This window comes from Lagenorhynchus albirostris, chromosome 13 (genome assembly GCF_949774975.1).
Source record: "Lagenorhynchus albirostris chromosome 13, mLagAlb1.1, whole genome shotgun sequence".
Classification (NCBI taxonomy): domain Eukaryota; kingdom Metazoa; phylum Chordata; class Mammalia; order Artiodactyla; family Delphinidae; genus Lagenorhynchus; species Lagenorhynchus albirostris.
The window spans coordinates 8073744-8089365 of record NC_083107.1 but is presented as its reverse complement, the minus strand read 5'-3'; the positions used below and the strand labels follow the sequence as shown (position 1 = coordinate 8089365).

At 46.1% G+C, this 15622-nt stretch overlaps 1 protein-coding gene across 3 annotated transcripts in view; it reads left to right on the top strand.

Annotated features, from left to right (window-relative positions):
* Positions 1-1900: 1900 nt before the first annotated feature.
* Positions 1901-15622, top strand: part of INPP4A (inositol polyphosphate-4-phosphatase type I A) — a 73200-nt gene continuing 59478 nt past the window's right edge. For all 3 annotated transcript variants that reach the window (XR_009544052.1, XR_009544051.1, XM_060168926.1), the window contains exons 1-7: positions 1901-1973; positions 2905-3113; positions 3697-3741; positions 10596-10714; positions 12696-12812; positions 13086-13165; positions 15327-15438. Coding sequence is in view for 1 of the 3 variants with exons in the window: in XM_060168926.1 (XP_060024909.1) it covers positions 3008-3113; positions 3697-3741; positions 10596-10714; positions 12696-12812; positions 13086-13165; positions 15327-15438 (579 nt within the window). In the remaining 2 variants the exon portion in view is untranslated. The remainder of the gene's footprint in view (positions 1974-2904; positions 3114-3696; positions 3742-10595; positions 10715-12695; positions 12813-13085; positions 13166-15326; positions 15439-15622) is intronic.

Below are 15622 nucleotides of genomic sequence, written 5' to 3'. Positions count from 1 at the left end.
GGATTGTTTCTAGTTTTTGAATATTATAAATGTTACTGCTTTAAGTGTTGGGTTTTTTTTGTTTTTTAGAGTTATTTTTTTATTTGGTCGCACTGTGCGGCTTGCAGGATCTTAGTTCCCCAGCCAGAGATTGAACCCGGGCCCTGGCAGTGAAAGTACCAAGTCCTAACCACTGGAATTCCACCAGGGAGTTCCCAGCTTTAAGTGTTCTTTGCAGCTTTTTTTTTTTTTTTTGGTGACCCTAAGTGTGCGTTTCTGTTAGCAATTGCACTCTGAGTTACACACCAGGTCACGTTCAGTGTGGGTAGGTACTGCCAGTTTTCCAGCATCTTACACTCCACTAGCAGTGTATCAGGGCCCCATTTATTCTGTCCACATCTTTGCTAGCACGTGGTACTGTCTGTCTGTTTCATTTTAGCTATTCTAGTGGATTCGCAGAGGTATCTCATGGTTACAATTAGCATTGTCCTGATGACTAATGAGGTTGAAGGACTTCTTCTGTGTGTTGCCTTTATTATGATCATTTTAACATCCATATGGTAGTGTTTCTTATAGATGTTCCAGAATGCACTTATCTGTAGCTGGGCATTTAGATTGGTTCCAGTGTTTGTCATTACAAGCAATGCTACAAGTAGCATCTCTGGACCACTGGCCAGAATTTTGTTATTGTTTACAGATTTTGATAAATAATGTCAAATTGGTTTCTGAAATGCTCGAACCTCTCTAAAATGTTATCAGCAGTATAGGAGAGCCCTACAGAGTTTCCCCTAGTTCTGCCAGCAAAGCACATTCTCATTAGAAGAACAAACAAACCTCTTTTAGACCCTCCTTCAGGTAACGAAAGGTGTATTTAGCATTGCTTTCCTCATTATGATTGAGTTCGGTCACTTTTCCAAAGTATTTCCTACATGTATCCCTCTTTTATGAATTCATACCTTTTGCCACTTGCATTTTTAGTGAGTTGTTTTTTTTGTCAAGTTGTGTAAACATTATTGTAAAATACAGATATTAGTACTGCAAGTACTTTCCCAGTCTGTTCCACTGCCATTGCATAGTTTTGACTTGTATGCCTTTTGACGTCAGCAGACTGGTGAGTCTTCCCCATAGTGACTTCTTCGGGGCCTCCCCAGCCAGGCTGCTGCCCTCTCTGCTGAGGTGCCCAAGGCCCCCGGGTGCCCCAGTGGGAAGGGGAGGAACACAGCCTGCAGGGGGTGTCGGGTTTGTCTGAGGGCTGCGCGCACTGATCCTCCTGTCGTCTCCACCACGGACTCCAGAAGTTTCAGATGCTCTCGCTCTGGGCCCTGCGGTCTGCCCTACCGCCCCCAGCAGTGCTGGACCGAGTCGGAGCCTGGGTGTCGGGGTCCGCGGGAAGGTGCGCAGGGGCCAGGCAGCAGCGGTGGGCTGGGAGCTAGGTGGGTTTGCAGAGCCCACTCCCGTTCTCGCACATTTGCTTCCCACTGCAGCCCCGCGAGGTGGGTACAACCACCTTCATCTTAGACACCAAAAAGCAGAGCCTCAGAGGCACCCAGGTTCTCCCAGGGCCTGACATTTCTGAGCAGGAGGCCTGGGCCTCGGGCTCTTTATCTCCTCCTTTCCCTGAATCACATCCCAGCTGCCCAGCAGGCCCTTTAGGCCTGTCCCCACTTCCCCTGGATCACCCCAGGGACGGGGGAGAGGAATGGGCACTTTCCGCTTCTCATCCTTCGGGGCTTTGTGCAAAACCTTTGTTTTTGAGCCAAAAGGTTAGATTGGGGTGTGAAGCTCAAAGGAACATGTAGTAGCTCTTGGCTTCCCCACATTTCTAGGCATTAAAATTATAACATATATCAGTACATTATAATAAGCATTCTCGAGAACTTCATGTTTGACTAGCTTGTTAAGTTTATAATTTTCTATTTTTAGATGATGGATTTGCATGTGCTTCTATGAAGAAATGCCACGTGTCTCTACTGGTCCAAGAACGAACATGCCCAGTAAGTTAGTTGCTGGGTGAATTAACCCAAGAGTGGGAACACAGGCCCTTCAGGTGCAAAGGCATTGATGCACTTTGAGAAGACAGGGGTGTCTGGTTATATGGGGACCTTTGAGAGGGGTTATTAGTCTAATTATCTTAACTCCTAAAGGTTGGTTCCTTCCGGAGACAGCAGGGATTGTAGCATATAGGGTTAGAAGCATATGTGAAACTCACTCCTTGCTGGATAACCCACTTCTCAGAGCAGAAAGTGAGTTCTGTGCTGGGCCGGAGCATCTGTGTGGCTCAGCCTGCAGTGGCCCTTTGCCCAGAGACCTCCGATCCACAGCACAGCACTATCCACTGAGGCGTAGATTGTCGCGTTTTGTGGGAAACAAAGCCTGAGTCCGACACATGTGAAATTCCTGTACCCCTGGGAGGGAGAGAGCAAGGTTGGAGACATGCCTCTGGTCTCCACTGTTCTGCTGTGCTGTCCTGGCCAGTGGGTACCAGGCCTCTTCTTGCGTCTCTTATCTTTCTAACAGAGGTGGTAGTGAGCTGATTTATGATTGTGAAGAGTCTCTGAGGCTTGCCAGTGGACAAACATAATAAAGCAAACAAGAAAATATCAAAGGCCATAGTTTATGATTAGATCTAAGCCATCATTTAATGTGGCATGTCTCTGTTGAAGAGAACATGATTTCTTTACGGGATCCCACGGATGGACCGTGCTGGTGTGTGAGTACAGAGGAGGTGACTAGACGGGGCCTAGCTCATCGGACTCTCCGTCCTGGCTCCCCAACTGCCAGAGGACCCTGGCTTTGCTGCATCTTGTCCGTGTAGGTCAACGTGCTCTCTCCATGAGAGCACAGTGTCTCTTCGTCACCGTCCCTGTTTTTTGTTGTTGTTTGTTTGTTTTTTTTAAAAAAACAGTGTTTGTTTTTATTTCTTAGGACTACTGCCACCTTAGGGGACTAGGGCTTGATGACAGCTCTTCCCGGGGAATCAGGCGTGGTCTGACCCAGGAACAGGAAGCACATCGTCACCAATGACATCATGACAGCAAGAGAGCACAGCCCTCGCCATGGCACCAGGGCCCGTGCGATGCAGCGGGCTTCTACCGTCGATGTGGCAGCCGACATGCTTGGCCTCTCTCTGGCAGGTGAGTCTCACCGGGCCTGCCCGCGGGTCCCATACTGTGGCAGCGCTGGGAGGGCCAGGCCTGGCATCCCTCTGCTTGAACTGGAATAGGGGGAAGTCAGCCCTCTTCCTGGGAACTTGCTTCCGCTGGAACCTGCCTGCCATCAGTTTTCCAGTTTGCGTGGGCACCTCCAGGACTCATTTGCCAATAGATAACGTGGGAATGTCCACAGTGCCTGTCTGGCAAGTGCCCAGACCATAATAAAAGCCCTTTGTGTTGTGAGTGTACAGACCCAAGTGGGAGGGGGTTTGGTCTCGGGGTCAGAGACTTCTTAGGAATCTCAAAATAAAATGTTTAGAAAACAAAGAAATCATCTAACAGTTTGTGAGGGAAAAGAAAGCAGAGCGTTGGGTTTTTCTTCCCAGTTTTATTGAGAAGTAATTGACATATATCACTGTAAGTTTAAGATGTACAGCTTGATGGTTTAATTTATACATATTGTGAAATGATTGCCACCAGTGTGTCGAGTTTTTTGCATCCAATCTGAAAGCGGGGAAAAGTTTCTTAAGGGTGATTTTTTTTCTGTCATTTCTTTTTTATCCAGGAAGTATACAGGATCCAGACGAGCCCATTTTAGAATTCAGCTTAGGTAGGTGTCTTTTAAACTTTCTTGTCTTAAAATAGACGTTGCTTAAAAACAAACACTCCACGACTGGCAGGAGTCTGTCTCAGAGATCTTGCTGCTGCCACTGCTGCTGCTCAAGTGCTTCTGAGGACATGGAGCTCCGAGGCTGGTGGGAACCTCCTGTGGGTGGGAGGGAACCTCGGGGGGCTGCCTGCGGGGCTCGTGTCTCCTCAGCAAGTGCTCCCTGCCGGCTGGCAGTGGGGAGGGGCGGGAGGTAAGCCCACCCAGAGCCACAAAGACAGCCTCCCCTCCCCTCTCCTACCCCCGGGAGGAAACGGGGCTTAGGGCCAGCGTTGTCTGCCCGCGACCACAAGGCCCTGTGGGCTTGCATTTAGCTCTCTAGCCCTCGGATCCCAGCTCCACGCACGGAGGAGCTGACCCCTGATGCTGTCCCTCTCACGAGCATCAGATGAGAGAGTGTGCCAACCACTGCCGTGGGCTGTACTGCCTCCGGGGTCGGGCAGTGCGGCTCATCGCAGAAGGTTCTGCTCCAAGGCCCGACACTCTTTAGTGTCCCTCTCCCCTTGTCCATGGAAGTCTGCCGAGTGGCACGCGCCCACCTCACCCTCCCTACCCTTCTTCCTCTCGTCCTAATTCTGTTGGGCTTATTCCTCCAGGATGGAGGCTGTCTCTGGAGAAGGTAAACCACCCACTCGCCACCACCCCCAAAGAGACACAGAGATGCTGGCCTGGAACCCAGCCACAGTAGGCCGGCCGGCCCCCCCCCCCATTCACTGTCACGGAGCCCGCGGAGCCCACCATACACCTCAGCCTCCTGATACCACATACTTAGAAACAAATGGACTTTTATTTGTGCTCGCAGAGATTGGTGCATGCATGTTGATTGCAGCTTTATTTGTAATATCCAGCACTGGAAACAACGTCCATCAGCAGGAAGATTAACTATGTTACATGCATACAACAGACAGCCGCTCAGCAGGGAAAAGGACCAATCACTGGTACACACACGCCATGGGTGCATCTCAAAAGCACTGTGCAAAGTGAAAGAAGCCGTAATAAGAGGCCGTGTGTTGTGTAATTCCATTTATGTGAAACTCAGAAGGATGAATCTGTAGTGAGAGAAAACAGTCTAATGGTTATCTGGGAGTGAGGACTGACTGGAAAGGGGCACAGGGAGCCCTTTGGGGTGATGGAGATGCTCTGTGTCTGGACAGTGGTGGTGGGTCTATGGGTGTGTATGCTGATCAAAACTCACTGAGTGCTCTACTTAAAATGGGTGCGTTTTGCATACAAATTATACCTCAGAGGTGATTTAAAACAAAATGAAAGCGTAGATCACTAGACCTTTGTGGAAGGCCCACGACATGAAAGACAGAAAAAAGTAGAACTTGGAAGAAACAGAGACATTGAAGAAAGAAGAAAACGTCAAAGAAATTATAATGTGTATCCTCAAGAGAAGATGGTGTATCCACAAAAAAAACCCAGGAAACTATGAAGAAAAACAACAACAGAGGAGCATGTACAGTCTGAGAAATTTAAAATCTAACAGAGCATTTTAAAATTCAATAAAGGTTGGAAGATATTTGAGGAATTATCCCAGAAAGTAAAAATTTAAGAGCAAACTAGAGAATGGGAGGGAAGTGGAAAATTAGCAAATTCAGGAGGCTCAACATTTAGAAGAGAAAATAGGAAAGAAGGTAAGGGAGGAAATTAACAAGAAATAATACAAGCGTCTCTCAGAACCACAGAGCACATAAGGCACGTCACGCTGAAATTTCAGAGCACTGGGAATAAAATGAAGATCCTAAAAACTTCCAGAGAGTAAAAAACCAACTGGTCCTCTCCAGGGGATGGAACTGGCCTGGAGATTCTTGGGGACATTGGAAGCTTGAAGACAGTGGGGCCACATCGTTAATATGAGTGGAGAAATATCTCCAACCTGCAGTTCTCTGCTCAACAAGATTATCGATCAGTGTGAAGGTAGGAAGACATTTGTTTCATGATACAGAGTCTCAAATAAATTTACTTTCCCCACATCCTTTCTCTGGAAGTTAGTGGAGGATGTGCTCCACCGAAAAGAAGGAATAAACTGAGAAAAAAGAAGATCCAGGAAACACAGTCCAACACAGGAGAGAAGTAACAGAAGTCCCGTAATGAATAGTATTTGCTTAGCTTTAATAATGCAGAACATGGATGTAGCAAAAAAGTTGAGCTAAACTGAGTTTAGAGAGAGAATGAGAGTTGATGTAATTAAGTTAAAAATCTTCACCGCTATAATAGAAATCTAGAAATCAGAACATTTCTGAATCTGGCAAGTCAAGGGCGGTAATGTAGTCATATTAATGAGACAGATGGAGGAAGAAACAGCTTAAAAAAGTGAGGGTGAATTTTATGTTAAATGAATTTTGCCACAATTGAAAAAAAGAGATGAGTAGGAGTCAGATAATTGAATGGTCAAATATTTTATCTTAAAAATAGAAGTTTAAAATTAAAAAGTACTCATTTAAAAACCTTTGATAGAGAAAATGTAAACCCTATCAGAGAGAGAGAATCACAGTTGGCATTTTGGTATATATCCTTCCAGATATTTTTTTACACCCACACAGGGCTATACAGAAATTTTTGATGATTTTTAGTTGTGGAGGTGATGGAATTATTTACAAAAATGTCATCCTAGTGTTCTTAACATGATTTTTTTTTCACGTAGCGAAATATCACTGGCATCTTTTCATTTTAATAAACGTGGATCTGCCACCTTATCATTTTAGATGCCTACATAGAATAATCTGTTGTATGGCTGTGCTGTATTTATTTTAACCAGTCTCCTGTTGCTGGACATCTAGGTCTTTCCAATATGCCATTACAAACACACCAGCACAGTTAACGTACTTGTACATGGATCTTTCATATATTTTGCTGATTATTTCCCTAGGATAAACTCTTGGATATAGAATTGCTGAGTCAGATGATATGCACTCGAAATATGTTTTACCGGTTTACGTCAATAGCATTTATTCAGCTGGGACTATACAGATGCTCTAGTTGGGGAGACAAGACCCACATATCAGAGATTAATGGTTTCTATGGAAATATGCCAGAGGAGTGACGTGTAAGTGATAAACGGAAGGAGACGTGACTGTGGGCTGCAGAGAGAAAGCTTCATGGAAGCCGTGGAACTGAGCTAGGAATTACCTTGCGTGAGATTTAGACAGGCTAGGTGGGGACGAGGCCAGGAGAGAATGTCACCCGTGGGGAGGTGTGTTCTGACGGTGGCAGTTGGCCCATCCGCCCTTAAGCTGATGATCAGTCTTTCCAGCCTTGGGCCACCTGCTGTGTCTCAACCTACCTGCCATCACTCGCGCGTGAGAGACTCGGATGTTCTAACCTCGCGTGATGAGAGGGCAGGCCAAGAGAGACCAGACCAGGGTCACCGATGGGGGTAGCTTAAAGGAGGGAGAGCAAATGGAACAGTCAAATCCCTGATTTCTGTTGAGGCGGACATAGAAGAAAGAGAATAGAATTTTTAGAAAATAATAAAACCTTAAGGCTTCTAGAAGAAAATAAATAACTCACAACCACAACTTGAGGGTAGGCAGAGCTCTCTTGGCAGAAAGTACTAACTCTGTGTTTTAGTTTGCTATTGCTGCCATAACAAATGACCATAACATAGCACCTTAAAACAACGCAAATGTATTATTTTACAGTTCCCTTAGGTCAGAAACCCAGAGGGCTCAGCTGGGTCTCTGCTTAGAATCTTATAACACCAAAATGAAAGCTTCAGCATGGATGCGGTCCTTTCTGGGGGCTCTAGGGGAGAATGTGTTTCCTTGTTCATTCAAGTTGTTGGCAGAATGAGTTACTTGTGGTTTTAGGACTGAGGTCCCCATTTCTTTGCTAGCTACCGGGTTGAGGCCTGTTCTCAACTTATAAGGGCCACTCACATTCTGTGGCTGTGGCCCCTTCCTCCATCTTCGAAGCCAGCAATGGCAGGTTGAGTGCCTTTCATGCTTAGAATCTCTCCTGTCTCTCTTTTTTTTATTGTCACATCTTTCTAACTCACCCTTCCACCTTCCACTTGTACTTTTAAGAGCTCATGTGATTAGACTAAGCCCACCCAGATAATCCAGAATAATCTTTTCATGTCAAGATTCCATGACCTTAATCACATCTATGAAGTCTTCTTTTGCCTATTATTATCATATATTCACAGGTTCCCGGGATTAGAACGTGGATACTTTTTAGGGGGAGGGACATTTTTCTGCCATTTTCTGCCATTTTTTAGAGAGCATTTTTCTGCTGTTCTCTAAAATTAAAAATCTAAAATCAAAAAAAACTGTAGAAATCTTTAAACAAATGAATAAATAAACCACAGACTGGGAAAAAAAAATTCACAACACATATACCTGACAAAGGACAGATCCAGAATAAAATGCTTACAAATTGACAGTTAAAAAAAAAAATTAATTCAATTTAAAAATGAGCAAAAGACTTGAGCAGACTGTTGACAAAAGAAGTTATAACAATGAACAATAAACACATGGTGAAAAGATGCTTAACATCATGAGTCATCACAGAAGTGCAAATTAAAACACGTCCATTAGAACAGCTAAAATAAAGACGAGCCCCACCAACTGTTGGTGAGATGCAGAGCAACTGGAACTCATGTAAATTGCTGGTGGGATTGTAAAATGATACAGCCACTTTAGAAAACTGTCAGCTTCTTACAAAACTAAGTGTGTCCTCTACTACAAGCTAGAAATTCCACTCCTAGGTACTTAGGCAAAGGAAAGAAAACATGTTCACAAAAAATGTAAGAATGTTTATAGCACCTTTATTTATAATAGTTCCAAACTGGAAACAACCCGAATGTCTATTAACAGCGGGACTGATAAGTAAATGTTGGTACATTCATACAATGGAATATAATTCATCAATTTTTAAAAAGAAGAATGAATTATTGGTATATAAACAATACAGAGGGATCTTAAAAATGTTCCATTTATGTGAAATTCAAGAATGGACAAAAGTGATAAAAATCAGAAAGTGGTTGCAGAAGTAGGGGAATTGACTGGGAAGTATGGGGGGAACTTTCTCTGATGGGAAAAGGTATCTTGTTTTGATGAGGGTTACATGGGTGTATATGACTGTCAAAACTCATTGAACTGAAAACCCAAGGTCTTTGTATTTTATTATATTCCAATAAGTAATGAAAATCCATGAAGATGTATGAGAAGATAATACAAAGAGATTAATTTTCAGAAGTAAATTAATTTGCAGAAGTAAAAATCAGTTTCTGAATTTTAAATCACCAGTGAGCATTTTAAAAATCAATGAGAATGATGAGAGCAGGAATAAAGACCTCTAAAAATCCTCTCCTTCATAAAGACAGTGAAAAAATGGTCAAAATCAGTTGTTTCAGTTGTCAAGATATTGAAACAACCTAAGTGCCCATCAACAGATGAATGGATAAAGAAGATGTGGTATATACACAGATACAATGGAATATTACTCAGCCATAAAAAAGGATGAAATTTTGTCTTTTGCAGCAACATGGATGGACTTGGAGGGCATTATGCTAAGTGAAATAAGTCAGACAGAGAAAGACAAATACTGTATGGTATCACTTATATGTGGGATCTAAAAAATACAACAAACTAGCGAATATAACAAAAAAGAAGTAGACTTACAGATATAGAGAACAAACTGGTGGTTACCAGTAGGGAGAGCTGGAAGGGGCAATACAGGGGTGGGGGGAGTAGAAGGTACAAACGACTGGGTGTAAGATAGGCTCAAGGGTGTATAGTACAACACGGGAAATATAGCCAATATTTTGTAATAAGTGTAAATGGAAAGTAACCTTTAGAAATTGTATAAAAATTAAAAATTATAAATTTTTTTTAAAAAAATCAATTGTTTCCAAACTCTGGGAATTAACCAAAGGCTTGCAACACTGTGGGGCATGTTCAGTGCCCCTCCAGAAAAGCCAGTTCTTTTTATGAGTGTTGGGTGATTTACCACATGTTTTATCAGTTACAATGTGGGTATTTTTTCATCTTTTAGTATATCTTTAATCAGAAAGTGTCTTACAATCAGTGTCATATCATAGACTAATGGCAGTGGGCCTTTTTTTTTTTCTCTTATAATGCATTTTACAACAGATAGCATGTTAGATTCAAAGACGTATGATCATTTTTCCTGTGGGTCCCTTCTATGATAGAGTTATCTGAGTCTTTCAAAATGCTTAGTACATTTTCTAACTGAAACAGTTCTACAGGGCACCTTTTGTTCTGAAAAGTCACATGTTTAGTAATCTTACATTTGATATAAGTCTTGTAAGGAGAATAAATGAGCAATGACTTCCTTAAAAAAAAAAAGCTTTGTTTATTTTGCCATAGAATTTTAATTTGCTTCCAACATACATCACACACAGATCTGGGGACACCATAAGCTACGGCTGCGGAAGTCCTGGATGCGGGTGTGTGTAGCTGGGTCTTGATTTCATCAAGTCTGTGGCTGCCTAGCTCCAATTAGTTATTAAGGTCAGACTTTATGGGTCAGACCCTTCCTATGTCATCCATTCCGTGGACGTAGAGAGCCTTCCATTGGCAGTGCCTGCATTGCTGTCCTGGGGGCTGGGGAAGGCGGGGAGGAATGAGAAGGGATTGCTTCTAATCTGAAAAATCACCTCCCTGTGACAACTGACACTGTGATCATCTCATCCCTTTGAGTGCATTTACTTCTCTTTCTTTGGGTGCATTTGGAACAGAGAACTAACTAGAGCCTGATTTTAAAGATTCATTTCTATTTTATTTTTATTTTATTTTATTTATTTTACTTCTGTTGTTTTAATTCTGTAGCTTGCAGTGAGCTGCATACACCGTCGCTAGATCGAAAACCAAATAGCTTTGTAGCAGTGAGTGTGACCACCCCACCCCAGGCGTTCTGGACGAAACACGCGCAGACGGAGATCATTGAGGTGGGTGCTGCTGGCCCCTGGCCTCCGGCGGCTCCGTGACAGTGTTTCTGATCCCGGTGGGAGGGCTGTTCAGTGGCCTGAGCACCTGTAGCTGCAGCTACATTGGTATCTTTCATCACACGTACTCACGCGGGTGGCATTTATATTCGCCCTATCCTTTACAGTTATTATTGATTGTCTGTTGGCAGGCTGTTTTTGAACAGTGGGTCCCCTAAGGTTGATTGCCTTTTAAGAGGTAAGACCCAATTCTTCCTTGTCACCTCCAGTTGGCTGCTACTTGTGGACAGTCGTGCTCATTAATCAGAGTTTGGAGAGCGTTAACCCTTAACCAACCCTCTTACTAGGCATACCTTTATTTTTATTGGTTTTTATTTTTATATTCTTTTGAGATGTGTGCTGTGTGTTTACTTTTTACGTTAAATGAAATAATCTGCGTTCGCCTGGGGAAGTTTACAAAATTTCTTCAGATAATTGAGCACATCATGTAAGTTATGAAACTAAGTGTAGGAGTTGGCTGGTGTGAGCTCCTGTTGGATTTTGTTGGTGATGTGAGCCTCTAGGTGTGAAGTATCTCCTCCCGGGCACTCTCCACCAAACAAATTGCATTTCCCCTTCTCTCCCAGTTTCACATTTTGGAAGACAAGACACTTTTTCATTCTCTTAGAAATGTATTTCCAAGTTCAAGCCAACAATTCTGTTTTCTCGGCATTTGGCGAGCACTGCCTACGTATGAAGCCTAGTGCTGGGTGCTGTAGGTGATGCAAAGACCCTTGAGGCCCCGCCCCTGCCCTCAAGGAGTCTACCGTCCTGTGGGTGAGGAGGCGGAAATGAACGTGGCTCATGCAGACAGAGCAGAGTGTGGTCTCTGTTAGAGCAGAGAGACGAGGACGGTACCCGGAGGACGAGGTCCCATCCAGCTCGTTGTGTGGGTTTGGAGAGTAACTTGATCCTGTCCAGTGTGTGCAGAGGCAGAGCAGGAGTGCAGGGAAGCGGGGGTCTAGCCGGGCGGGGCAGCCTTGTCCGCAGGTGTGTTTCAGGGAGGCCCCGAGTCGGAGGTCGCTGGGGGAGTGACAGTGCTGTGGGGCCCGACTGGCAGCAGGGAGGAGTGGAAAGAAGGGGGCACGAGAGGGAGGCTCTGGAGGGGGAACTGGCGGGGGTGCATCGACGCTGGGTGGTTGAGAACAAAGGAGAAGAAGACACCAAAGCAGGTGCCTGGGTCTGCAGCCTCCTTGGCCAGAGAGTCAGAGAGGGTCCGAACCAGCGGATGGAGGGACAGGTTGGGTGGGGCTGCGGCCCCAGCAGGACACCTGGGGCGGGCACTGTCCAGCAGGCGCTGAGACATTGGAGCTGGAGCTGCAGGTACAGACAGGAGCCGCTAACTGTTTGGTGAGATCACTAACCACCGCCTGAGGAAGAGAGTCTGATGTAATGGCGCTTTGCGGGGCAAGGCCGGGCTGCCAGGAAGTAGCTACCTACGATCGAGACACTAGCAGCTAGTCCTCAGAAAAGGATAGCCCTAGGAAAGCCGGACCGTAATTATTCCAAACCCAGGATTCTGGAAATAACCAGCTCTGGCCATTCATATCCTCTTCCATCTGCCTTTGTACATCTTAAAGGAATCACCCACAGTAGTAGATCCAAATACATAACTCATGTGAAGTTGTAACACTAAGAATACATGTGGACATTCAACTCAGTTTTAGAAAATCCTTCCCGCTGAGGGAGGAACCCTTAGAATGAGCCCGTGGGCCTAGCTTGTGTGGTGGTCTGTTTGTTGTATCTGGGCCCAGAAAACTTTGTCCTTTTTGGAAAACAGTGTTTTGGTTATATGCATCCATGTAAGCCCCATTCGCATTTGTGTTGATCCAAGTTGGTAAGAACGTTAGTTTCTCCTTCTGAGAATGTTGGTGTGTTTCAGAAGCAACCAGTTCAAAAAATCCAACTCTGTATTCTGATTCTTTTTTTTTTTGTTCTATTCTAGGGAACCAACGATCCTATATTTCTAAGCAGTATTGCCTTCTTTCAAGACTCTCTTATCAATCAGATGACACAGATCAAGCTCTCCGTGTATGATGTCAAGGATAGATCTCAGGGAACAGTTAAGTACCATGTTGTGGTTCGTGGGATATTCTTCCCTTTTTTTAAAGTTCTGTAATCGTTTGAGAGGTGGACACGAGATTGACTTCACTTCTGGCTCACAAATTAATGTCCAAATGTACTTGTCTTTGGGAACGTCTTTATGAGCCTGCCCATTGGGCTACTGAGATGAGTCAGATGCGTTGAGAGAACCAGCCAGCTGGACTCCCCAGGGCCTGGCAGTTGGAGCAGAGGCAAAGCAGGTGCACTAATGCTGTCTCCCCCTCTTCCTCAGATGTACTTGCTGGGCTCTGGAACATTTGTCGTCAAAGATCTGCTCCAGGACAGGCGTCATAGGTTGTATTTAACACTAAGGTTGGTATTAAATTGTGTCCCTTTGCAAGGATCTGGAATTATGAGGTCCAGGGACAGATGGGGAAAGGCCCTACTTCCTGTACTGGGAGAGCACCGTGTCCCCAGAGGCCAGTCTCTGGGCAGGGACTTGGTTGTCATTGAGGAGAGAGAAAAAAAGCCTGTCAGAGGGCCTGTCACGGAATGGAAATGTGCAGTGTTCATAGGAAGTATGCAGACCCAAAGGAAAACCTAGGTATGCATCTAATAATACCAAACGTACTTTGCTGTTATCTGTCCCCTCCCTAATAGGATCTCCCAGAGGGCAGGGATGTTCCATGGTTTTGCTCGTATCCCAAGACCTAGAACAGTGCCCGCTGCTCAATAAATATTTGTGGAAGGAAGGAATGTGGGGAGGGAGGCGCGGCGGGGGGGACCCCACTATGTTGGGGTCAAGGTGTCGGTCCTTCCCAGATTCATTTTAGGGGCAGTTCCCACCCTGACATAGTGTTCTTTTTTTTTTTTTTTTTTTTTTTCAAAATAATGTAAAAATTGGGGAAATAGTCCCAAATAGCAAAGAAGATTTTGACACAGAAGATGAATTCCCTGCTAGTAGTGTGACATTTTGAAGATACGGAGATGACAGAGTTGAAGGCGTTGGGCAGGGCTCACCCTGCTGTGTATGTGGAGAGCTTGACTCAGGACGAGGAAGGGGTCTCGGGGAGAAAAATCAGGGTCGCATGGGGGAGGGGCCGTTAGAGAAGAACACCCAGGTACATCATACGCCAGAGATGATTCTAGTTGGATTAGGGTTAAATGTAAGACGTGGGCATCATCCTTTTTATTTATTTATTTTTAAATTTTTATACATGTACATTTTATAGTCATTTATTAAGCTCTTACTGTGTGCTCTCCTGTATGACCTCGCCTAATACTACAACCCTAGGAGGAGATATTAGGAACCTGAGGTCCAGAGAGGTTAATTAACTTGCTCAGTGTTATCCAGCTGAGAACTATCAGAGCCCACGTACAAATCCAGGCAGTCTGATTCCAGAGCCTGCATTTTTTATTTTTTAGTTTTTGGCTGCATTGGGTCTTTGTTGCTGCGCACAGGCTTTCCTCTGGTTGCGGCAAGCGGGCTTCTCATTGTGGTGGCTTCTCTTGTTGCGGAGCACGGGCTCTAGGCACTCGGGCTTCAGCAGCTGTGGCACGTGGGCTCAGTAGTTGTGGCTTGCAGGTTCTAGAACGCAGGCTCAGTAGTTGTAACGCACGGGCTCAGTTGCTCTGCGGCATGTGGGATCTTCCCGGACCAGGGATCGAACCTGTGTCCCCCGCACTGGCAGGCGGATTCTTAACCCCTGCGCCACCAGGGAAGCCCCATCATCCTTTTTAAAAGGAGCTAGAGATGCCCGTCGAACAGAGAGCCTGGGAAGGGACTCTTCCAGGCACGAGAACCGTGAGAGTGAGTCAGAGGAAATGGTCAGTGGATGCATGTGACCACATAAAAATGTAGAACCTGGCTAAGCCCCACAGCTTAGATAAAAAAGCCAGAGGCTTCAGGTATCTCTGAATGAATCAAGGACTCACTGGGGCTTCCCTGGATGAATCAGATGGGCCCAGGCAGCCAGCAGCCACCCTGAGGGGTCTTAGCGGTAAAGCGGACCAGGGCTAGGGTGGTGTCAGCCATACCATGAAGGATTCAGAGGCTTTGGGCAATCCTGGGTGACCTCAGCTCACTTGGGGTCCCGGCCTAGGCCTTGAGGCTAATCAGAGCTTGACGGTGGGGTGGGAACGAGTAGAAAAGGGGTCTAGTGCCGGAAGAAGGTGCTCTCCAGTCCCGATTGCAAGGTGTGTCCGCATCACTCTCCGGGGCGGGGTCAGCCCAGGGCTGATGGGCGCCAGCCTCCCGAGCGGGCATTGGCTACCCCTGACCCCCGCTTCACCGGGCACGCCACCCATCTCTGGGGCATCGTCTCCTCTCAGACACAGCCCTCTTCTGTGCCCCCATCTCCTCGCCTGCCTCCCCCGGAGCCTGTGCACACGGTAACTGCTGCCTGACCCACCAGCTGGCCCCATCCTGGCACCCCCAGGACCCCTTGACCATCCAGGAAGCTGTGCTTTGTGTTGAAGCAGAAAACGAAGCGCAGTCCCGGCGCTGTTTACCGAAGCGCGTTGCCGGTTGCAGGTCTGCGGAGAGCGACCGCGTGGGCAACATCACCGTGATGGGCTGGCAGATGGAGGAGAAGTCAGACCAGCGGCCCCCCGTGACCCGGTCTCTGGACACCGTCAACGGGAGGGTGAGCACACCACTCTGCTCCTCTCTGTGAGGAGTCGAGGACTGTCCCGACACACTTTGCCAGTGAGCTGTGGGGAGGGGAAGGCCGGGCTCTGCCGGGCGCGCCAGTCCCCCCAGGTACTTCTCCACGTAGAGAGAAGCGGGCCCCTGCCCCTGCCCCAGGCCACGCCGGCGTCCCTCCAGAG